At 40.8% G+C, this 24701-nt stretch overlaps 1 protein-coding gene across 1 annotated transcript in view; it reads right to left on the reverse strand.

Annotated features, from left to right (window-relative positions):
* The window catches only part of GTF2F2 (general transcription factor IIF subunit 2), a 158336-nt gene extending 135321 nt beyond the window's left edge, over positions 1-23015 (reverse strand). Inside the window, exons 1-2 of the mRNA XM_047723494.1 lie at positions 22794-23015; positions 8889-8962 (exon numbers count right to left, since the gene is read on the reverse strand). Of these exons, the coding sequence (XP_047579450.1) occupies positions 8889-8962; positions 22794-22859 (140 nt within the window). The 5' untranslated portion in view covers positions 22860-23015. The remainder of the gene's footprint in view (positions 1-8888; positions 8963-22793) is intronic.
* Between the last annotated feature and the right edge of the window lie 1686 nt (positions 23016-24701).

Raw genomic sequence — 24701 nt, forward strand, 5'->3', positions numbered from 1 at the left:
AGAGGCTTTAACCCACTGAGCCACCCAGGCGCCCCTCCTTTTTGTTATTTTTAAATACGTCTTAGATTTGACACCAATAGGAGGAGACTTTTCACTAATCAATAAAACACCTCGTTTTCCAAGGTAAGTGAATCAACCAAATAATACCAAAACTTTTAACTGTGTTTCAAGATTTTTGAAAAAATTTTTATTTAAATTCAATTTAATTAACATATACTGTATTATTAGTTTCAGAGGTAGCATTCACTGATTCATCAATCGCATTTAACATCCAGTGCTTATTACTTCAAGTGCCCTCATTTTTTTTAAGTTTTATTTATTTAAGTAATTTCTACACCCAGTATGGAGCTTGAACTCATAACCCCTGAGATCAAGAGTCACACGTTCTTCCAACTGAGCCACTCAGGCATCCCTGGATTTTTTGGTTTTGTTTTTAATTCCTAGTCATACATCCCCTTCTGAACAATTCGGCTCAAAATTTCACCATCAGGTGAAGCCAAGCAAGGTAGGTATCTGCAGACTGGGTTGAGCAGGGTTAAGCACAGACTAAATGAGATGGAAAACAAGTACCTGGGGCGGAAGAGGTAGCCTGGGGCAAGGTGTCAGAGCCCCAGTGGGTAAGGAGGGCATCCCCACAAAGGATGGCTCAATGAGAAGTGTGTTAGAACGTAGCAGGGTCAGGACATTCACATGGGAAGAAAACCTGAAGCACACTGCTGGGAGTCCTAGAGGGGTAAACAGGCATGTATATGAGGACAGGAGGGGATGACAGTCTGAATGTGCTGAAGAGAACATCCCTGTGGAGAACTGCAAAAGCAGCAGCCTAATAGGGGATGCCATTGCCCAAGTCAGGTGGGGAGGGCATTCACACTGGTGGGGAAGACAGGGTTCTAAACAACTAAGAACAGAGGCCCAAACAAGTAAGTGAATATATATTAAATACAACAGGAACCAGGTTCTTCACTTTTAGAAAAGAGGTCCAAACAGGAAAAGGGAGAAAACTGGAAACATTCAGTGGTATTGGACTAGAACTGGATACTGGTGTAAATTTATTATTTTCAAAATATAAAAATATACAAATTAATATAGATGTAAATGTGTATGGTACATATACTCCCTAACTCTGCCCCTGAAGGGGTCTGGGAACAACCATGAGCACCTGTAGTATCCAGATCTTAGCTTCTAAGTATCATTCTCCTCTAGAAACAACTAGGACCCATGGAAAAATATGTGACTTCAGACTCAGACAGAAATACGTAAGATGAATCTATACCTTTTTTCTATGACAAAAAGTAAGTGTTCAAAGAATGACAAAGACAAGTCAGAAGGCCACAGGACTTACACTATGTACAATGAAATGTACAATGAAAAATGTACAATGAAAAATGTAAATGTACAATGAAAAAGGGGTTAAGATGGTAAATTTTTATTTGTTTTTACCACAATAAAGAAAAAAAATGGGCATGGGAACCAGCTTAGGAGGAGCTTCCAACGGCTACATCTGGACAATTTCAACATCAGAATAAATGATGATAGTAACAAATTGTGACCCATTAACTAAAACGGGAATCATGAATTCATACTAACAAAGATAAAATAAAGTGGAAAATCTGATGAGGAATGGAATATTTACATAGTCTCAAAGTACCACCTGAGGCAAAGAATAAATTTACAATGAAAAAGCATAAGACTCCCTTAATCAAGTGATCAAAGTTACCACTACCAGTAATGGGACAAAATGAAAACATGCAAACCTTGCTAGAATACAGTAAGAACCCAGCTTTACCTTCACTGATATTCTTGCCAAAGATACGTAACTCCAATCTACCCATGAAGAAACATCAAACTTAAATTTCATAAAATAATGGAGAGCATTCATACAGAGTATACAAGTCAAGGAAAAGACTTCCAAATGTTCTAGATTTAAGGAAACTAAGAGACCTGACAACAGAATACAATTCAAGATTGTGCACTGGATTCTTTTGCTATAAAACAGTATGAAGACAACTGGCAAATCTTGAATAAAGTCTAAGGATTAGGAAGTACTATTTGATTTTAATCAACTGATTTGAAGGAATATGCTATGACTATGTACAAGAATATCCTTTTTGTCGTAAAAAAGAAAAAAAAGCCCTCTCTACTGTTCTTCTAACTTTTCTGTAGTTTTAAAATAAAAAAATTAAGGGACGCCTGGGTGGCTCAGTTCGTTAAGTGTCTGCCTTTGGCTCGTGTCATGATCCCAGGACCCTGGGATCAAGTTCCGCATCAGGCCTGCTTCTCCCTCTGGCTGCTGCTCCCCCTGCTTGTGTGCTCACTCGTTCTCTCTCACACAAATAAATAAAATCTTTAAAAAAGAATATAATTAAAGTAAAAATAAAAGTATTAAATAATTTCAAAATGGGCCCAGGTTACTTCATTAATACCTTACTAAGGATCTGAGAATATTACTAATTTTTCTCTATAACATTGCTGAAATGAATATCCTCAATCTTTGCATCACTAACTTGTTACTTCCACAGGGTAAGTTCCATGAAAATGCTGGGTCAAGAGCATGAATATGTTATTAGTTATTTCTAGCCTTCTCATTATCCCAGTCCCACTCTGCTGGATGAGTTTATCTGTGTCTTTCTATAAAGGCAGCACCAAAAACTGAACAAACAGCACTGTGAGCTAACTAGAAGAGAAAACAGTGGGATTATTATTCTTTGTTCTGAGCAGTAATGTGTATGTGCGTACATGTGACTGTGTTATGTATATATATATGTATGTATGCATATATATGTTGCCAGGCTGGTCTTCAGAAAGTTCACACTGACTTAAACTCATCAGTACAAGATTATTCTAAATTCAGTCAATTTTATAACAGAAAAATTATATCTCATTTTTTGTTTGCATATTTTTAATGATCTTCAATGTTATGTGTGTTAAGAAATAAAGCTAGATATTAAGGCTCTGACAAAAGCTTTACTAGTACAGACTGCATGATTGTCAATAAAATAGAGCATACAGAAAGCATTTCAAAAACTGAAGTTTTCTGAGGCAGGATGGTGATGTAGAAAGAAGGTTGTTTACCTCTTACCAGTTGTTTACCTTGTTTACCAGAGGTAAGTTGTTTACCTCTTACCATTACCAGTCAGAATGACTAAAATTAACAAGTCAGGAAATGACAGATGTTGGTGAGGATGCGGAGAAAAGGGAACCCTCCAACACCATTGGTGGGAATGCAAGCTGGTGCAGCCACTCTGGAAAATAGCATGGAGGTTCCTTGAAAAGTTAAAAATAGAGCTACCCTACGACCTAGCAATCACACTACTGGGTATTTACCCTAAAGATACAAATGTAGTGATCTGAAGGGGCACGGGCACCCCAATGTTTACAGCAGCAATGTCCACAACAGCCAAACTATGGAAAGAGCCTAGATGTCCATCAACAGCTGAATGGATAAAGAAGATGTGGTATACACACACACACACACACACACACACACACACACACACACACACACACACACTGGAATACTATGCAGCCATCAAAAAATGAGATCTTGCCATTTGCAATGAAATGGATGGAACTAGAGGGTATTATGCTGAGTGACATAAGTCCATCAGAGAAGGACAATTATCATATGATCTCTCTGATATGAGGAATTTGAGAAACAAGGCAAAGGATCATGGGGGAAGAGAGGAAAAAAATGAAACCAGAGCGGGAGACAAACCATAAGAGACTCTTAATCTCAGGAAACAAACTGGAATGAAAGTGGGATGGGAGGACTCTAGTGGCAGCGTAATGAACACTGGGGAGGGTATGTGCTATGGTGAGCACTGTAAATTGTGCAAGACTGATGTATCACTGACCTGTCCTCTTGAAACAAATAATACATTATATGTTAATAGAAAGAAAGAAAGAGAGAGAGAGAGAGAAAGTAAGTTAGCTGGTTTTTTTTTTTGTTTTGGGGTTTTGTTCTTTTTTGTTGTTGTTGTTAGATTTTATTTATTTGAGAGAAAGAAGAGAGACAGAGAGAGAGAGGGCACAAGCAGGGGGGAGGGACAGAGGAAGAGAGAGAAGCAGACTGCTCGATAAGAAGGGAGCCCAATGCAGGGCTCAAACCCAGGACCCCTGAGACCATGACCTGAGCTGAAGGCAGATGCTTAACCGACTGGGTCACCCAGATGCCCCAGAAGGCTGGTTTTAAAACTTAAACAACTTAGGGGATTGGGGGTGGGGGGAAACGAAACAAGCTAAAGCAAAACTATAAGCTAACTAAAACGCAGCACACATCAGATGTCCAAAGGGATAAAAGTAATCCAAGTACAATGCTTTAGAAACATTACATAAACTGTAAGAAAAATGGCCCAAATGTTACCAGCTGCTAAAAAAAAGGCTAACTGTCCTTTTTTCAGGTATAAACAGCACCAAATTTGGGGAAAGCTGCACTCCCAGCTGCATGTTTTCTCCCCCTCCTCTGCCCCTCCCAATTTCTCTACTCCACAGCCCTGTGGCTGCTGGAATGAACAACCACACGAGGTTGATCTTCCTAGCTTCTGGCCCAATGCTCAGCAAGCTGCTACTATCTTTGGGAGATGTGCTGGGGAAGGGAGGCCCATCCCCAATCCACATCAAACATAATGCAGGGCCAATGGTCTATATTGTGCAGTATGTGGCACGACAGTAGGTGAACACTACTGACCATTTTACATGCATTGAACCCAAGAGGTATTAATACCACTTCCTTTCAATAGATGAGGAAACAGAGAGGGGAAGCAACTCACCTAAAATAGCTAGCTTACATACTAGCTTACATAGCTAGTAAGCGACAAGGTCTGGACAAGTCCAGAGCTGAATGACTCCTGAGACCATACTCATAACCAGTATGCTACCCTGGCTTTTAAAAACCTTAGCTGTTTTCATGTTTTACCCAAACATACATTCTTTTGCTATATAGATAATCCATAAACTGGTTATTCTGCTTCTAAAAATCAATAGTTGATTATGTATTTCCTAGCCTTAAAAATATTTGAAGATGGGGCGCCTCAGTGGCTCAGTGGGTTAAGCCTCTGCCTTCGGCTCAAGTCATGATCTCAGGGTCCTGGGACTGAGACCCGCAACAGGCTCTCTGCTCAGCAGGGAACTTGCTTCCCCTGACCCCGTCTGCCTCTTTGCCTACTTGTGATCTCTCTGTCAAATAAATAAATAAAATCTTAAAAAAAAAGAAAAAAAAGGGCAGGCCAAATCTTGCTTAAAAAAAAAAAAATTGAAGATGGTTTTACCTGGTGTGCCTTAAGGCTTCTCTCAACAGCTGTAGTACCTTCAAATACTCCTCACAGGGCACTGAGCTTTTTAGTTTTCTCATTATCCTAGTCTCACTCTACCAAGGGGACTAGGATGCTAAGCAAAATAAGTCCATCAGTACATCAAAGAAGTCATGAACTTACTTGTCTGTAACACAGCATAGACTTATTTGTCTTTAAGTATAGCACTAAGAACTGAACATAATGTTTGCACCATACAGGAACTGGAAAGAAAAGAGTGGGATTATCATCCCACTTCATTCTAAGCAACAAACATTAATGGAGTCTTTTGTTTATAGCCACATAACCCTGATGACTCATATTTAGCTTGAAATCAACTAAAATCTTGATAACCTCATCACATGGACTGAAAAGCCATTCCTTATCATCCTACACTTGCTTAATAGTGAATTTAGTAATTCAGTAAAAGGAATGAAAACTGGGGCGCCTGCTGATTCAGTCAGAAGAGCTTGTAACTCTTGATCTCACGGTTGTGAGTTCGACCCCCATGTTGGGTGTAGAGATTAGTAAAATAAATAAGCTTAAAAAAAAAAAAGGAATGAAAACTGAAAGAATTAATAGGACAAACAAGATAGCAAGCCAGGAGACCTACTATGGAATATGCTGTTTTTAAGCATTTCCATAGCAATCTTAGGGTACTAGTTATTATGAATCTGTTCTCATCATTAAAAGGATCTAGATCTGTAAGACAAGACTGGTTATGTATCATGTTAGGTAGAAAATCTGCTAGATCTTTTATCTTAACGTAAAAAATACATGCACACCTGACAACATTAAATGCAAATAGCTTACTGTCACAATCAGGATACTCTAGATCATGAAAAAGGGGACACGAGTAATAACTGCACAGGGAAATATGAAACGGGGCCTGTCCAGGCAAACCTAGGGGGATGGCCACCCAATATCAGATGCAACTGTGTAAACCATCTGCTTCAAATAAGGAAGAAAAAGAGCTTTGAAATTTTCTACCCAGCAAAGGCTGATGAAGATTCTGTGGCACACCCACGGCTGCTTATTTAGCATGCTGTCTTCATCCTACTTTAGGGATCAAAGGGCTTGCAGAGGTTTCCCTGAACCTCAGCTTTTACCCTATTTCCCATGCTAGCCCTGTCTTCCCACACCAAAAAAAAAAAAAAAAAAAAAAAAAAAAAAAAAAGGAAAAGATTTTACAGTCCTCAACCAGGTATTCTCCTCATACAGAGATTTTGAGGAATGCAATATTTACGGCAGAAAAAGGACATCTGAGTTTACCAAGCATTTAAACAAACTCTAAGCTATTTCCTTTGTCTCATAAATACTCTACGGGTTAGTGAGGCATTATTTTTCCACATTTTACAAACAAGAAAGCTAAGGCTTAGAGAGCGAAGGCCAAAGAACTTTCAAGAGCCACTTAGGACTAGAACCCAGGTCTGGAGTTCTAGTCTAGTTACTACATAAAACCACATGGTTCATCACTTAAATGCATTTTTCCTGTAGTCTGCCTTTCTTCAGTGACATACATAGCTGAGATTTTATCTTGATAGTGACTCCCATTTTCAGTAAAACCAATTATAAGGAATTCTGAATCCACAACAGAAAAAGTATTAATTATCTGCATTACAAAAAGAAAAAAGATCACAGATTTAAAAGTATGCAAAGTGTGCATTCCTTTTTTCTTTCAATAAAAGTATGACAACTCACAAGGAAATGTGATTTATCTACAACTTGCCAGAAATCGGTTTATTTTATAAAGTTAAGTATACCAATAAATGGCAACCATTTCCATATTATCTCACTGGATTCACAAAAAGTCCTCCAAAACAGGCAACTTTGGGGATAAGGAACCTAAACTCAAAAGATGAAGTGACCTGTACAAAATCTCACTGATAGTAAGTGACAGAGCTGGAATGGAAACCTTCTGGAGTTTTCTTACCACTCTAAGTCCTGAATTCAAACCTGGTACTGCTATTCAACATGTAGTCATTTCTTGAGAGGGTAAGATATTACTTGTCCTTACCTAACTTTAGAACTTTGGATATAAAAGCATGACTGTTTCCAATCAATATTTTGTTCAAACAAAATGAAGTGTTAAAAGATATGTCAGAACAAAGGTACGTAAGAAAAGAAAAAAGAACTAGAAAGAAAACCCTGGGGTCAAATAACATGTAGAGACTCAGAAGATGAGAAGGAGCCAGCAATAGACTGAGAAGGAACAGCCTACTAGGGAAGATAATCAAGAGAGTAGGGTCCCAGAAGTGAAATGAAAAATTGGGTTTGAGGAAAGGAATGATCACTATGTCAAAGTCTGTTGAAGGACAATTAGGAAAGCTGGTAGATGACTCAGATTTAGGAATGTGGATGTGCCAGACTGCAAAAAAGGACTAGAAATCCTTTGCAGTGACTCCCACCAAGAGTGGGGTCTACTGCACCCTGCTTGAATCTGGGCTTGGCTGCATGAGTTGCATCCTCAGTAGGACTTGGCAACCATGAGCACACTTTCACCATCATGCGAACGAGCATGCTGGAAATGAAACATACACGGCCCCTGACCCAGCTGACAGCAAGCCAACTACTAGGTACATGAGTGAGGCCATTCTAACCAGGAAGACCAGTCAGGTCAGCCCCAAACAGAACTGCCCCACAGAAAAATAAACAAATAAAATGGTTTTTGTTCTAAGCCACTAAATTTTGGGCTGCTCTGTTATGAAACAAAAGCTAACTGATAAAGAGGAAGACCGTGATGACAAATCAGAGCTGTTTCAATGGAGTAGCATGTGTGAAAATTTGGGTTAAGAACGAATCTGGGGGGGCGCCTGGGTGGCTCAGTGGGTTAAGCCGCTGCCTTCGGCTCAGATCATGATCCCAGGTCCTGGGTTCGAGCCCCGCATCGGGCTTTCTGCTCGGCAGGGAGCCTGCTTCCTCCTCTCTCTCTGCCTGCCTCTCTGCTCACTTGTGATTTCTCTCTGTCAAATAAATAAATAAAATCTTTAAAAAAAAAAAAAAAAAAAGAACGAATCTGGGTTAAGAACGAATGGACAGAGTGGAATGTACGGCCTCTGGCTGATACCAAGTGAGCTTTGGAGGCTTCCTTTCCTCACAAGACCATTTTTTCAACCAGGAAACTACACCATTACACTGCTTATCACGTGTTCCCTATGCTTTTCCAATGCCTCTACAGGTAGACATGGTAAAACCTTTCTACTAAAGCACTTAATGGGGTGCATCCAGTTACACCCAACCCCAGCATACCTCTTCAGAAGATGTGGAGATCATGGAGGGATGAGGGAACTACATACTCTGCTGCTTCACGGCCAATAAACCTAACTTTATATTTACACCTATCACTAAAGAGGGTGTGTGTGTATGTGTGTGTGTGTGTGCATGCACATGTATCTATACGCATATGCACAAACACGCATGTGCACACATAACTCCTTAGAGTGCACCTAACCATCTCTTGACATGTCTTAGCAGGCCCATTACTTCTCATTTTCCAGGTACATTCTCTATCTGAAAAAGAACTGTTATTACACTTTAAAGCACCTACAAAAATTTCAAAAAACAGCTTTTTAAGATGTCAAAAATATAGAAATAACTTACTTGGCAATCCGCAGTTTCCCAACTTCACCTCTTCCGGGGGCTTTAGCCCATTGCTGTGACAAATATTTAGGAACCTAAAAAAAATAAATAAAACACTAGTAAGTCTACGCTTTAGATGCTAACAAACTTCTTAAACATAAAATGATATACTACTTCTATTTCACTTCCTGCCTATAGTGAGTAACAGATCATTGAGTATCAGGCTTCCATTATGCATTTTGCACTATAAGGGATACTAAGAAATCATTTTAATTTCAAAGATCTTAAAGTCAATCAAGCTACTGACCCAATATTAACACTAGTCAAATATCTTAACAAAATGTTAACTTATGTTCCCAAACAAGTCCAGTGAAAGTTCAGGCATAAGAAAGGCTACCAGAAGAGGTTTCTCAGAGGAGTAGAATACTCTAACATATTATTTAGAGATACCACAAAGTTTAAGAAGATTTCAAAAGTCAAGTTTTACTATAAGATAATAACTCTGACCAATGATAAAGGATCTGCTGAAATAAATGATTAAATATCATAGCTAAATAAGGAATAACACAAGACATGGAGAGATGGAGAGGAGAAGTGAGCTGGGGGAAACTGGAGGGGGAGACAAACCATGAGACTGTGGACTCTGAGAAACAAACTGAGGGTTTTGGAGGGGAGGAGGGTGGGAGGTTGGGTGAGCCTGGTGGTGGGTATTATGGAGGGAACGTATTGCATGGAGCATAAACGATGAATTCTGGAACACTGAAAAGAAATTTAAAAGATAAATATAATTTTAAAATATATATATCATAGCTAACATTTATGTAATACTACTTTCCTGACACTGTTACAAGTTTCCATGTATTTCACATTTAATCCTCACATCTCTATGAGGTAGGTACTTGTTAATTACCATAGTTTACAGATTATGAATCTGGGATACCCAAGGATTATATAAGTTAGCCACGATTATATAATGTGTAAATGATGGAACCCAGGCAGTCTGGGTAACTAGATACGTATAACCAGAAGGATTTTAATTTCCCAAAAGGTTAAGAGACTATATGCTGAATCACTAGTATTTCTTCTAAGAGGCAGTCTGAACTGTGGAATCAGCACACACCTTCAAGGTTAGCCTACTGTGAGAAATGAGATACCACATACAAACCAGGAAGCATAAAACCTCACATGTGGCAAGTACTCAATGAGTGTCAGGTGTCACTACTATTTTCCCCAGCAATCTTGGAATGATAACATGAACATCAGTGTAGAACTGAGTCAGAGTTTCCAAAGCTGGAAAGAAAAAAAAATTCTATTTACCAGATTTCATTTGCAAAAAGAACCACTTGATTATCAAACAAATGGCACTGCTTTGTTTAGATGTAGTAAAAAATCACGAATAAAAGTTTTAAAAGAAAATTCTAATGGTGTTTCTTCAATTATGTATGCATACTTTATACCAAAATTATTGAACACTAGTCATATTCCCTAATAAAGCCTCTAGGAGAAATATGGTGTCTTTTCTTCATCATATTCCAAGTTACTGGTTCAAACGGGTCCTCTACACATACAGACACCACAAGACTTTCTCCCTGTCGGTAGTGGTATCCCTTCCATAATTCGTATTTCAAGCAATCACACTAACCACTAACTTCCTGGCTCTCTCCTCAGTACTTCAACAGTTTTTCCATCCCTTCAAATCACTGACTCTAACATCTCTGTACTTTTCCCTAGCTGTGTATGTCCTGTCCTCACATCAATCATTCCCTTGCCCCTACCTCCATCATGCTGGCCTGGCAGAACCTTAATCCTGATTAAAGCCAATCTCTACTGCTACTTAATTAATTGGTTTGATTTGATTGTGTTACTTCTCCACACTGTACCTGAGCAGCTGGAGAAAAATTCACAGTGATGCTAACTAGTCTCCCTTGAAATATATGGCTACTAACATCAAGTAAGCCCTTCAAAATGCTTGGCAATTGAACTCCATCTCCCTAGCCAATCCATTCTCCCGCTACAGCTGAAATACAAGTTCTCTTCACTTCTCAAGCCAACAGTAGCGTCTCTCCCTCCCTTCTCTTTCTGTGCTGATAACCTAACTTTTCTACCAACTAGGGAACAAGGATCAAGAGAACCTCTACAGCTACTATGTAGCCACAGCTGAGGCCTTTTACTCTGACCTCCTCTAAAAACAAGAGAAGAACAATGGTCAGTCCCTTCACTGTGCACTGAATTTCTTCCCCTGTAGTCTAATCAAGGACATCTTTTCTTCAATCCTATCATTTTTCTCCTCTTATCTACTTAATCATTCCCCCATCAGAATGATGACCATGATGATGACCGCCAACACTACAGCGTTCACTAAATGTGGCAGGAACACTCTTAAAATGGCTCCCAATGATCCTCGCCTCCTGCTATTCACAGCCTTGTGTAATCACCTCTTCTTGAGAAGGGGATCTGTGACTTGCTCCTCATCAATACAACATGGCAAAGATGATGGGATGTTACTCCCCTTCCCCTATGGCTAGGATTCATTTGTTTATTTTTATTTTTTGGCTACAAAATTTGTCCAAGTCTTTTTAAATGGCTTCCACACCCAACATGTGGCATGAACTTACAACTGTGAGATCAAGAGTCACATGCTCTACTGACTGAGACAGCCAGGTACCCCATTTTCTTCCTTTTTAAAAATTTTTTAAGATTTATTTATTTATTTGAGACAGAGAGAGGGAGAGAGAGAGAGGAGAGCACGCGCACACAAAGATGGAGAGGGAGAGGGAGAAGCAGACTGCCTGCTGAGCAGGGAGCCCGATGTGGGTGGGGCTCCATCCCAGGACTCTGGGATCATGACCTGACCCAAAGGCAGACACTTAACCTACTGAGCCACCCAGGTGCCCCATCTTTTCTTTTTTTTTTTAAGTTTTTATTTTCATTACCCAGTGCTCATCAAACAACATGTGCACTCCTTAATCCCCATCACCTATTTCACCCATTCCCCCCATTCACCTCCCCTCTGGTAACCATCAGTTTGTTCTCTATAGTTAAAAGTCTGTTTCTGGGTTTATTTCTCTTCCCCCACCCTTGTTCACTTGTTTTGTTTTGTTGTAATTCCACATATGACTGATATCATAAGGTATTTGTCTTTCTCTGACTTATTTCACTTAGCATAACACTCTAATTCTGTCCATGTTGCTGTAAATGGCAAGATGTCATTCTTTTTTATGGCTAAATAATATTCCTGTGTCTGTGTCTGTGTCTGTGTCTGTGTGTGTGTGTGTGCGGTGCACACACACATCTTCTTTATCCATTCATCAACTGATGGACATTTGGGCTGTTTCCGTATCTTGGCTAGTATAAATAATGCTACTATAAACCTAGGGGTGCATATATCCCTCTGAATTAGTGTTTTTTCATTGTTTGGGTAAATACCCAGTAGTGTGATTCCTGGATCAAAGGGTAGCTCTACTTTCAACTTTCTGAGGAACCGCCATGCTGTTTTCCACAGTGGCTGCACCAGTCTGCCTTCCCACCAACAGTGCAAGAGGGTTCCTTTTCTCCACATGGGATGTTACCTCTGTGATTAGGTTACATAAGACAAAAACTTGTACCTTGCTTCTCTTGTTTTTTCAGTCTGCACACTTTGATGAAGTGAGCTGTCATGCTGGGGAGGCTCAGATGGCAAGAAACTAAGGACAGGCTCCAATAAGTAGGCAGGTAGGAAGCCTAGGCCCTGGGTCCAATAACCTCCGAGGAACTGCATTTGGCCAACCACACACGCTTGGGAACATTCTTTCCCTGGTCACGACTTCATATGAGAATTCAGCCCTGGCTGACACCTTGACTATAACCTGTGAGAGACTCTGAAGCAAGAGACCCAATTAAGCCATGTCAGGGCTCCTGATCCACCAAAACCATGAAATAATAAATGTATGTTGTTTTAAGCCTCTAAGTCTGTGGTTATATAGGAACAGATAACTAATATATTAAGTGACAAGCACTCTTCCAATGTTTTAAATATGTTAACCACTTTATCTTCACACAATCTTGTTATTTCCTCCAGTTTGCAAATGAGTAAACTGAGGCACAGGAAAATTAGCAAATTTGCCCAAGGTTACATACCTAATAAGAGAGGAGTCTATAACTCTTTCCACACACTGTCCCCTTTTTCCACCTCTTTTCAGCAAAGCTTTTTTTTTTTTTAAGATTTTTTTTTTTAATTTACTTATTGACAAAGATCACAAGTAGGCAGAGAGGCAGACAGAGAGAGGGGGGAAGCAGGCTTCCTGCTGAGCGGAGAATGCGGGGCTCGATCCCAGGACCCTAAGATCATGACATGAGAGGAAGGCAGAGGCTTAACCCACTGAGCCACCCAGGCGCCCCTCAGTAAAGCTTTTTGAAAGCTGTCCCTGCTGCCTGACTACAGTTCCTCTTCTGCCATTTTGTTTTACTCTAGACAGGGCTTCCTCTCTACCACTCCACTGAAAATGATGACCTAGTTACCAAGTATCTCCACACTGCCAAGCCAATGTACAGTCTCATCTTCCACACCTATCAACAATATTTGAGAACTGTTTCCTCCTCCTTCAAACACCTCCTTCACTTGGCTTCAAGTTACCACAATCTCTCTTGATTTTCCTCATAGTTCTCTGGATTCTCCGGTATGGTCCCCACACATCTAGATTCTCATCTTCCCAGCCTCTCACCTGCAGAGGGTTCTGGTTCCAGTCTTCAGACCTCTTCTCTCCTCTACCTGCACTCAATCTAATGTACTCTCATCCAGTCTCATGACTTTAAATACTGCATAATAAAAACTCCCAAATTTAGAGCAAGTCCCCTTAAAATTTAGAGCAACTCCCCTTAAGTTCCAACTTATATATCCAATTGCCTACTTAAAGCTCTCCATCTGAATATTCAGTGAACATTTCAAACTTAAAATATCCATACCAGAACTCTAATTTCTCCCTCATAACCTGTTCCTCCTACAATTTTCCATAGCTCAGAAAAAGTCAACTCCATTTTTCCAGGTACTTAGTCTGAAACTTTGTGCAGTTACCCTGAATAGCTACTTTTATCTCAATGCCACATCTAACCATCTGATATATCCTATGAGCAACAACTTCAAATTATACCAGGACTCCAGCCCCTTCTCACCCATTCCAGGGTTACCATCCTAGCCCAAGCCACCATCATCTTTTGTATAATTGTAATAGCCTCCAGATTTCCTAACTTCCATTCTTGTCCACGTCCAGTTTATTCTCAAGAGCACAGCCAGAGTCATCATCTTAAAAAAGAAGTCAACTAATACTATTCTGCTCAAAGCCTTTTAATTTACTTCATAGACATCTACATAGTGCTTACTACAAGCCAGGTACTTTTCTGATCACTTTACAAACGTTATTTCACTTAATCCTCATAACAACTCTATTATTATCTCAGTTTTTTAAAGATTTTATTAATTTGAGAGAAGAAGAGAAAATCTAAAACAGACTCTGCACTGTACACAGAGCCCAATGCAGGGCTGGATCCCACAACCAGGAGATCATGACTGAGCCAAAACCAAGAGACAGATGTTCAACCGAGTCACCCAGGCATCCCTACTATTCTCCCATTTTTGCAGACTAAAAAAATGAGACCAAAAAGTTATTTGCCTAAGGTCTCACAATTACTAGTGATGAAGCCAGGATTCTAATCTAGGCAGTCCAGCTCCATAATCACCATGCCATGTTGCTGCTCCAGGACTACTCCCTCTCCATGTCACTCCGAGTAAAAATCCTATGATGTCTTACGTGTTTCAGCCCCCTGCTAGCCCATGGCCTCATCTCCCACTACTTTCTCTCACTCATTTGACTCTGTGAACATTCCCAGCACCTCATATCTGAGGGTCTTTGAACTGCTGTTACGTCTTTCTGGAATACTCTTCGCCCCAGATATCTGGAACGCATGCCCCCATAATATCCTTTAGGTGTCTTTTTTTTTTTGAAAGAATTTTGTATTTTTTTTTTAAGATTTTATTTATTTATTTGACAGAGAGAGAGAGAGATCACAAGCAGGCAGAGAGGCAGGCAGAGAGAGGAGGAAGCAGGCTCTCCGCAGAGCAGAGAGCCCGATGCGGGGCTTGATGCCAGGATGCTGGGATCATGACCTGAGCGGAAGGCAGAGGCTTTAACCCACTGAGCCACCCAGGTGCTCCTCCTTTAGGTCTCTGATCACACACCACCTTATCAGTGAGGCCCTTCCCCCATCCTACTTAAAAGAGCATCCCCAGGGCGCCTGGGTGGCTCAGCTGGTTAAGAGACTGCGTTTGGCTCAGGTCATGATCCCAGGGTCCTGGGATCAAGCCCTACATCGGGCTCCCTGCTCAGTAGGGAGAGCCTGCTTCTCCCTGTCCCTCTGCTGCTTTGCCTGCTTGTATCTCTTGCTCTGTCAAATAAATAAATAAAATCTTTAAAAAAAAATAAAAATAAAACAGCATCCCCAGCTACTTACTACACATTTGACCTGATTCATGTTTCTTCAGAGCACTTACCATGGGCTATGTATATGTTAGTTTACTGTCTATTTTCCTTCCCCATTAGAACGTAAGCTGCAAAAGGCGGGTATTTTGTCTGTTTTGTTTACTGCCATATCCCTAGCACATCTAGAATAACCTGGCACGTAGCAGGAGCAGTTATTTTAACGACTGGATACTGAGGAAACATTAGCTAATGTTAATGTAGTAACAATGACGACATTATTGGGATACATCCAGGATACAAAATTTAATTTTAATAAACCTCACTGCATTCTCAGAGAAAAACCTTATTTCAGAGATCTACCTCAAGGGGGAAGGAAGAAAATGCCAATAGTGGAGAGCATCATTTTCCAGTCTGCCTTCATCCACTTACTGCTAGTTCCTGGAGATGCTATTAAGATAAAGGAGAGACAAGAATATTCTGGAGCACTGAACTCTTGAGAAGATCACACTTCTTCACTACACTAACCAAGTCAAAAGAGTCTCTGATCAAACTACTAGAGATGACAATTTAAGCCATCAAACAACCAGAAGTTCAAAGTGAAGTCTATATCATACACTGAAACAAATTTAAGAATCAAATTCACTACAATAAGTTGTACCTAATACAAGCAACTGAAAACTTACCAAAAAAGACTATGCTCTAGAAGTTGATTGATAATACTAAGTTTGGAACTCATACCACATTATCATCATTATAATAAACTTGTAAATTCCCAGGGAAGCCTACCAGCTTATTTAATTCAAAAGGTTGCCAAAATACTATACTCTTTCAATGAAAAACTGAATACATTTAGGATAGTATGTCAATCATATACATATAACTCTCTATACCAAGAGCTTTTGGAAGTGAGTTTCCCAGAAGTTCCAGTCCATTAGCATTAAGTCTAAAAAAAGGGAGGGAAATGAGGAAGAAAAACTAATAGCATTTATGGTCCCAAGCCTCCAAAATACTATTTTGAATGGCTGATATTTTTAATTGAAGTGTTTTATTTTTTAATAAAGTTGTATATACTTAAGATATACAACATGATGATGTGATATACATAGTGAAATAGTTACTACAGTCAAGCTAATTAACATCATCTCCTCACATAATTACTTTTTATAAGAACACCTGAATTCTACTCTTAGTAAATTTTCCCAAAACACTCATGTGAACATGTCACTTGTGAGATATGTGTTGTTTCCACTGTCTCCATATTCACTAAAGAAGATCAGATGGAGACAAGATATTAGGTACAACAGGGTATGTCTTCTCAGATTTCCAAAGACAGTAACAGAAAATGACTCACTTAAGCATTACTTCTGCAGAGAAACTTCCCTTGACCCTCTAGACTATGTCAAATTCATTATCCACACTGACAGAAGACTATTCCTGGCTTCAGTGTCCAGAGAGATAAGTCTGTAAATGCTTTCGTTAGAGCTAATATTTAATGGATGCCTGTCTCCCGCGGTAGACTATAAATCCCAGTTCACAAAGACGGGGCCACGTCTGTTTCCACTCACTGTAACATACTCAAAGTCTAGCACAATGACTGGCAGTCACTGAAAGCTTGTGGGATGAATCAGTCCACACACCCATTCATATACGGCAGGCAGAGCAGTAAGGTCAACCATGACTCTGAAGCTACGGTGCTAAGATGATATGTATAGATGTTACTCCCCTGAACTTCCGTGCCAACTTTGCTTTAGCAAATATCTAGTTCCCTAACTACTAGTCTCCAAACCCTGTTTCTCCCGGAATACAAGCAAATTAAGGGCACTGTAATGGACACTGTGATGTGACATCCATGTCCCCCTTTAGGACTGAAGGCCTTTTTCTCCCAGCTGCTGGGTGTGTGGCCACAGAGAGCCCTTTGCCGTTAGCCCCTCTTCGGCAATGACTTAGCTGAATAGAGGTGATGTGGGAACTGGCTCCTTCCTTCCCTCTTTTCTTTTTTTTTTTAAGATTTTATTTATTTATTTGAGAGAGAGAGAGAGAGATCACAAGTAGGCAGAGAGGCAGGCAGAGAGGCGGGGGGGGGGGGGGAAGCAGGCTCCCTGCTGAGCACAGAGCCGGATGCCGGGCTGGATTCCAGGACCCTGAGATCGTGACCTCAGCCAAAGGCAGGGGCTCAACCCACTGAGCCACCCAGGCCGTCCCTTTTCTTTTTCCTTCTGGCCAAGATCACACTCTTTCTAGGGCAAACCACATACAATGACAGGTCAACATAGGGTATACCTCACCCCAAATCAGGACACCTGGAAGACTCCCTGTGGAATCATCCTCAGCCTTCCGTGAGACTGCATCATACCCACTTACCAATCCTGTTTAAGTCTTCTTCCTTCCACAGGTGATGATCCCAGGAACACTACCTAATTATCTAAACCTAATCATCTCAGAATCAGCTTCCTGAGAAGCCCAGTCTGTGACACGGAGCTTTTACTCCCATGTTTTCTTAAAGATCACCACATGGAACTGACGATATCCAAGGTCACAAAAATGAAGTCCCCAGGAGCACCTGGGTAGCTCAGTCGGTTAAACATCTGCCTTCGACTCATGTCATCTCAGGATCCTGGAGCTGAGTCCCGCATTGGGCTCCCTGCTCATCAGAGAGTCTCTACTTCTCCCTCTCCCTCAGCCTCTCCCTCTCAAGTGTGCTTTCTCTCTCTCTCAAAGAAACAAAGAAGGCAATGAAGTCCTCATGCACCTCTATTCCCCAGGGAGATAACTCATGAAAGAGACCTAAGCTGGAAAAAAGACATCTCCTACTCTTGCATGAGCTAGGTAGCCAAACAGACCTAAATTTGAAACACCGTTCCTTACTTACTTACTTAGGGAGATAACCTCCCTAAGCCTCAATTTCATCATCTGGAAAATGCAGATATTTAGTATCTACTTCATAGGTTTGCTTTGTATAAAATACTTGGTACATACGAAAACTAAGTTCCTTTTTTGTCCTTCTTGATCCTTTCCTCCAACAAGCATTAGTCAAAATGCCTAGAAGAGGAAAGCTGACTGGGTTAGAAACAACTTTCTGCTGGCTAGAAAGCTGCTGCTTAGACCTATTCAGGCCTTCTTAATACCTCCACTTGGGGATACCTGGGTGACTCAGTCAGTTAAGCGTATGCCTTCGGCTCAGGTCATGATCCCAGAGTCCCATATCAGGCTCCCTGCTCAGTTGGGAGCCTGCTTCTCCCTCTGCCCTTCCCCCTGCTCGTGTTTTCTCTCTCTCTCTCTCTCTCTCTCTCTCTCTCAAATAAATAAATAAAATCTTAAAAAACAAACAAAAAACCTCCACTTTTCTTTCCCCAAAAGGAGGCAGCATTTGTTATAATTCAAGCCTCACTATACTACTCATTACTTACAAAAATCCCACCACTCCTAATAACCTTCCTAACTTTATCTCTTCCTCTTCCTCATCATGTATGTACTTTACCCTCCAGCCAGCCGTAACTAGAGATGATTTTTCCAGAAGTCTAAATATTGGGAGCCATACAACAGAACTATGCTAAAATATTTCTAAATATTCTACAATTTTTAAACCATGATTTGTTATAAACTGGGTAGGAATAGTGTGACTAGTTGTCAATCTAAAGTGGCACAGACTGAGCAACAGAACAGGGTAATGCAAACTCTAAGTACTAGCTCTATAACAAGGTTAAAAACTGTGACTTTACATTTTAGCAGATGGTATCCACCATAAAGTTAAATCCAACCATGTCTATTACCTATCAAAACTTATTTGGGGCGCCTGGGTGGCTCAGTGGGTTAAGTTTCTGCCTTCGCCTCAGGTCATGATCTCAGGGTCCTGGGATCTAGCCCTGCCTTGGGCTCTCTGCTCAGCGGGGAGCCTGCTTCTCCCTCTGCCTGCCTCTCTGCCTACTTGTGATCTCTCTGTCAAATAAATAAATAAATAAAATTTTTAAAAAAGCTTATTTGGATCATCCTCTTGTAGATTTAAGATATTCAAAACCTCAGAAATGGCATTTTATTAAGCCAGAACAGTACAGGCACTGGATATTCCGAGATAGAATCTTCTATATTTGCTCTTTTCTGAACCCTCTAGTTCTCCTCAGCCCTTCTGGGAAGTTTTTTCTAACTAATCAACTCCATAAGATCTTCTTAAATGTCAGCTTCTCCATGAAATCTTCCCTGTTCCAGCCAGAAAAACAACTAGTTTCCTGCTCAAATGCTCAGCGATCTTACATGTATATTATACCTTACTGTATTTCTCCTGTTTTATACCTTTCTAGTGATGGAATTAATACAATATGTACAAGATGGACCATAAACTTTGAGATTCTTTAAGAAGAAATTTACATATTTTGCAGCAAATGATCCTCAAAGAACAGAACTCAAAGTATTACTTATAATGAGAAATTTAGGGTGGTCTGGGGGTGGTCTCCTTTTTAAATTTTTTTTTTAAAGATTTTATTTATTTATTTGACAGAGAGAGATCACAAGTAGGCAGAAAGGCAGGCAGAGAGAGAGGAAGGGAAGCAGGCTCCCTGCTGAGCAGAGCCCGATGTGGGACTCGATCCCAGGACCCTGAGATCATGACCTGAGCCGAAGGCAGCGGCTTAACCCACTGAGCCACCCAGGCGCCCTAAATTTTTTTTTTTTTCTAAAGATTTTTATTTATTTATTTGACAGAGAGAAATCACAAGTAGGCAGAGAGGCAGGCAGAGAGAGAGGAGGAAGCAGGCTCCCTGCTGAGCAGAAAGCCCGATGTGGGGCTCGAACCCAGGACCTGGGATCATGACCTGAGCCGAAGGCAGCGGCTTAACCCACTGAGCCACCCAGGCGCCCTAAATTTTTTTTTATTTAAAGATTTATTCATCTATTTATTTGACAGAGACAGCAAAAGCCAGAGGAGCTGCAGGCAGAGGGACAATGCAGGCTCCCCACTGAGCAAGGAGCCTGACATGGGCTCGATCCCAGGATTTGGATCATGACCTGAGCCGAAGGCATATGCTTATCTGACTGAGCCACCCAGGTGCTCCTACACTGAGAAAGACGAACATATAGAGAAAAGACATGAAATCATTATGTAATTCTGCTCAAAAATTCTGCCTGGATAAGAACAAAGACATACTTTCTAATATGTTATAGTTTAATATCATGCAAAGAAAGCCAAAAATTGACTATTACAATTTGATGTCCTATAATTTGTTCCTATAATTCAGAGAGGAAAATCCAAATATGCTCCCGTATGGGCATGAAAATCACACTGGATACTAAGTCCACTGCAAATGAAACAAGTTCAAGTTATCTGACAGCTATGCAAATCAAACCCCGTAGTCTACTGGGTCTCTAATGAAGCAGAAACAAAAGTTGTCAAATAAAGAACAGGAGTGGACTTTAGGGCAGAAAGTTTATTTGCTAGCAATTCTTATTATCTTTCAGAGAGAAATTTGTCAAAGAACAAGAACTGGCAAGAGCATCCTTTCAAACCCTGGAAAGATCTATCTGTGAGCATGTGCTTTTTTTGTTGTTCTTTCTGATAATACTTAAGATTAGAAAAAGAAGATATACTCTATGCCAAGCTGGTAAGAAGAAACAGTGATAATGTAAATAGTAAACAGTCTAACAACTACCTTTACAAAACGAGAACAAGTCACTGGGTTGAGTTCTTTTCAAAGAGATAAAATGTCTTCAAATACCCACACATGAGAGAACACTAAAAATTTTAACTTCATTTTATTTTTTAACTTCATTTTAGGTTATATTCTTTCACATTCTCACATAGTCAGTCGCCAAATCCTGACAACTTTCACTGAAAAAGTTTCCCTAACCCCCTCCCTGCCAGACTTCATTATCACATCCTATGATGCTGTGATAATTTTCCAATTTTGACTCTGGTTATCTTCCTCTCAAGCTTTCTTTTTTACCCCCTTGAATTATTTGCATCCTTGCCTTACTCAAAGCCCTCACTTGATGCAGACTAAAGCTAAGCCATCCACATTTCATAATATGATAATATGAGTATATGGTCCCAAACTTTTTTTTTACACAAACTCTCTGCTCTAAGCATAATAATCTCCTTTGTTTTCCAGGACACACCATGTTAAAATGCATTTTCAGTCTTCCATTTCTTTTCCATTCTCCATAATATACTATGTTAATGCCTCTGTCCACCCACCCAACTGTGTACGGCAAACAATATTTACTGAGCATTTACTGTGCTTCAAGAATTAATGCATCATCTCAAGTTCCACCACTTTTTCAAACTCTTTCAATCTGCAAAGGAATTCTTAATGATTCTCCTCCATTTGGCACCCAACAGGAGAAATGCCTTAGGAGAAATTTACCCTAGCCTGTTAGGTCATACTGATATAGCCTTGAGAAGTCAAATGAGTGCCAGAGAGTAAAGCTGGGGTTGAAGAATAATAAATAAGAGATCATTCATTCATTCATTCATTCCCTATCTGGTGACCAATTATCATGTGTCAAACACAATTCTGGTTGGGACAGGCAAGGATCCCATTCTCACAGAATGTGAGTGCACCCACACTAGAGAGGAGGAGGTAACCAACACTAAACACATGAACATACAATCACTTTAGACTGGAACAAGTGCTTTGAAAATATAATACAAGTTTGACATGACAGCAACTGATCATAAGGGACCTTTTTTAGAAAGGTGGACAGGAAGCGCCCTCCCAGATTTAACTGAGAACTCAGCCATGTAATAAGTTAAAAAAAAAATTTTTTTTTTAAAAACCAAATGTCCTAGTTCAAAGACTGACATAATCACATTCTGAACATAAATATGTCTCATGAAACTCCCCTAAGAGAGAACACTCCTTGATATGAAAAAGTAGACCACAAAATACTGTGCTCACTCAGGGCTAATCAAGATTGCTGCCTTTCCAAAAAAAAAAAAAACACACACTCTAAAAAGAACACTGCGGTTCAATGGCCTCTCCTTCCCCGAGTTCGGAGCTCTCTCAGCTATCCTGAGAACTCCAATAAGAGCCATCAACCTAAAAGAACACGTTAAGGGTACACAGGGACCCGTTCTACTTTCTGGCCGAGAAGATTGTACAGGTAGCAGATACTCAACTTCCTTATATAAACTCACGACTGAAATCACTTTCACCAAAAGGAGACACGGAAATATTCTTCAGTCTGGGGTAAAGTACACCACTCAAGTCGGAGAACATCAGCACTGGACCCCAGAAAAACCACACATGGTGGGCAAAGGAATCCGTTCCAGGCAGGTTCGGACTCTTAATTGTCTCAAAGACTGCGTCCCTCAACTAACTGCCTCACCTGCAAACTAGTCTGCACGACTCCTGCCTCTGAAGATATGTGTAGCTCTAACGAGACAGCCATAGAGAACTTTCAAAGGCTTACGGAGTGGAACAGTTTCAAGTCACTTAAACTACTTTAAGTAAAAGGAGAGCAAGCCGGAGCCGCACGAACACACCTTGACCAGCCACACTCCGGTGTTCTGTTTGGCGCCGGTCAGATCGAGCTCCCCACGTTCCGCCATGGGTCTGTTGCGGGTGGAGGCGAGCGGACCGGAGCAGCTGCTCGGGAGCTGGGGGCCTGCAGTGCAAAGGACCGGAGAACAGTGTGTGCCTCTGCCAGAGGCGAAATAGGAAGAAACCGCGTCCACCCGCCAAGATACAGGGAATTCCGGGAAAGAGAAACACGCCGCTGGGAGGCGGGACTGCGCCTGCGCGCTGCCACCGTCGGGACGGCACGCCGGGCCGGACAAACCTCCTAGTTCAGCCCTTGCTTGAGTGGGCGTGGTTATTGTAGCTAGTTGTGTCAGAGTGATCAAAACATAGGGTAAGATGAAAACAAAATGTCCACGATACATTTAAAGACCAGGTCAGCATAAGTGAAGACAGGCAGTGTCAAAACAGAAAAATGGGGTTCAAAAACACAAAAGCTGTCAGTATGTGTCCAACCCTGGCCAAGAGAGAAGCAACATTTTTGAGGACAGGGTGGGAATAATAAAAAGAGTAAGTGAATTTTAGCACACATGGGCGCCGGGATCAAACAGTGTAGCCCTGGGAATACTAAAAACATGCTGTTTGTAGACCAGGAAAAAAAAAAAAGTGTCTCAGGTGACAGGCTATCCTGAGCACTTCCAATTAAACAAGCAGAGCGCACTCCTTTCAGACTCCAAAACACAAACGCGGAGTCTATATAATTAGATCAAGGACAGTAGAGCTGTAAGACAAACCTGATCGTTAAATTTCCCCGGCTTAAACAGTTTCCTCTTTGTCTTCTTGCCTCTAGCATTAAATTCAATTTTCTCTTCGAAGGCCCTCTCAATATGATCCCTGCCGCTCAATCTACACATGGAACCACACGGAACTGTCAGACCTCCCCCAAACACATCGGGATCTTCGCCCTAAATTATTTCAGAGCCTCTGCACACTGGATGCCCTTTACTCATAGATGGATGTCGTATTCCCCCCTTACTCTCCTTCTCACCCCTGTCCTCTGATTGGCAAATTCCTACTTGGGTTTCAAGACTTACAGAAATGTCACTTCCTAGGAAACCTTTTATTAAATTCCCCAGAGGAAGTTGGTTTTTCTTCACATCACAGTGTGATACTTATCACCCTGCGCTACTGTATACATGTTTACATGCTGCCTTTGCTTTCTAGAGCTCCTCCTAGGTGGAAACAGTGTTTTATTCATTTTGTATCCACAACAGCTAGCACAGTACTTGACACATTGTCAGATTTCAATGGACTTTAGCTGAATGAACATTTGCTGAAAGAGAAACAAAGAGCAAAATGTAAGAATGGTATTGAATCAAACATTACTATGATGCACGTAATCCAGGAAAATCCATGCCTGCGCAGCATAGAGCTAGAAAAAGTTGTCAGGTTTCTGTGATCAGCTGAGAAAACTAACAGGAAAGATGCGAGACCAGGCATGGGTTGAAAAGGAAGGTTACATTCTTGGGTCACAGCTTACAAAAAGGCCTTAAAACATATAAAGGGTGAAGAGAGCTTCTTTGAGCTTTGATCAAACAGAAGGAATAAAATGAAATACGAGACCTTAAGGAAAGGGAAATAATGTAGCCTGGAGCACCCCAGTAATGGACTTTAAAGAATTAAGGGCGCCTGGGTGACTCAGTCGGTTAAGTGTCTGCCTTAGGCTCAGATAATGATCCCAGGGTCCTGGGATCCAGCCCTGCATTGGGTTTGCTGCTCTGCAGGGAGTCTCCTTCTCTCTCTGCCTCTCCCCCAACCCAGCTTGTGCTTTATCTTGCGCACGCTCTCTCTCTCTCTCTCTCTCTCTCAAATTTTTTAAAAAAGAAAAAAGACCTTTGATCTTTGGTCATGGGAAGACTTAAAATGAGTGTGGG

This window comes from Lutra lutra, chromosome 3 (genome assembly GCF_902655055.1).
Source record: "Lutra lutra chromosome 3, mLutLut1.2, whole genome shotgun sequence".
Taxonomy (NCBI): Eukaryota; Metazoa; Chordata; class Mammalia; order Carnivora; family Mustelidae; genus Lutra; species Lutra lutra.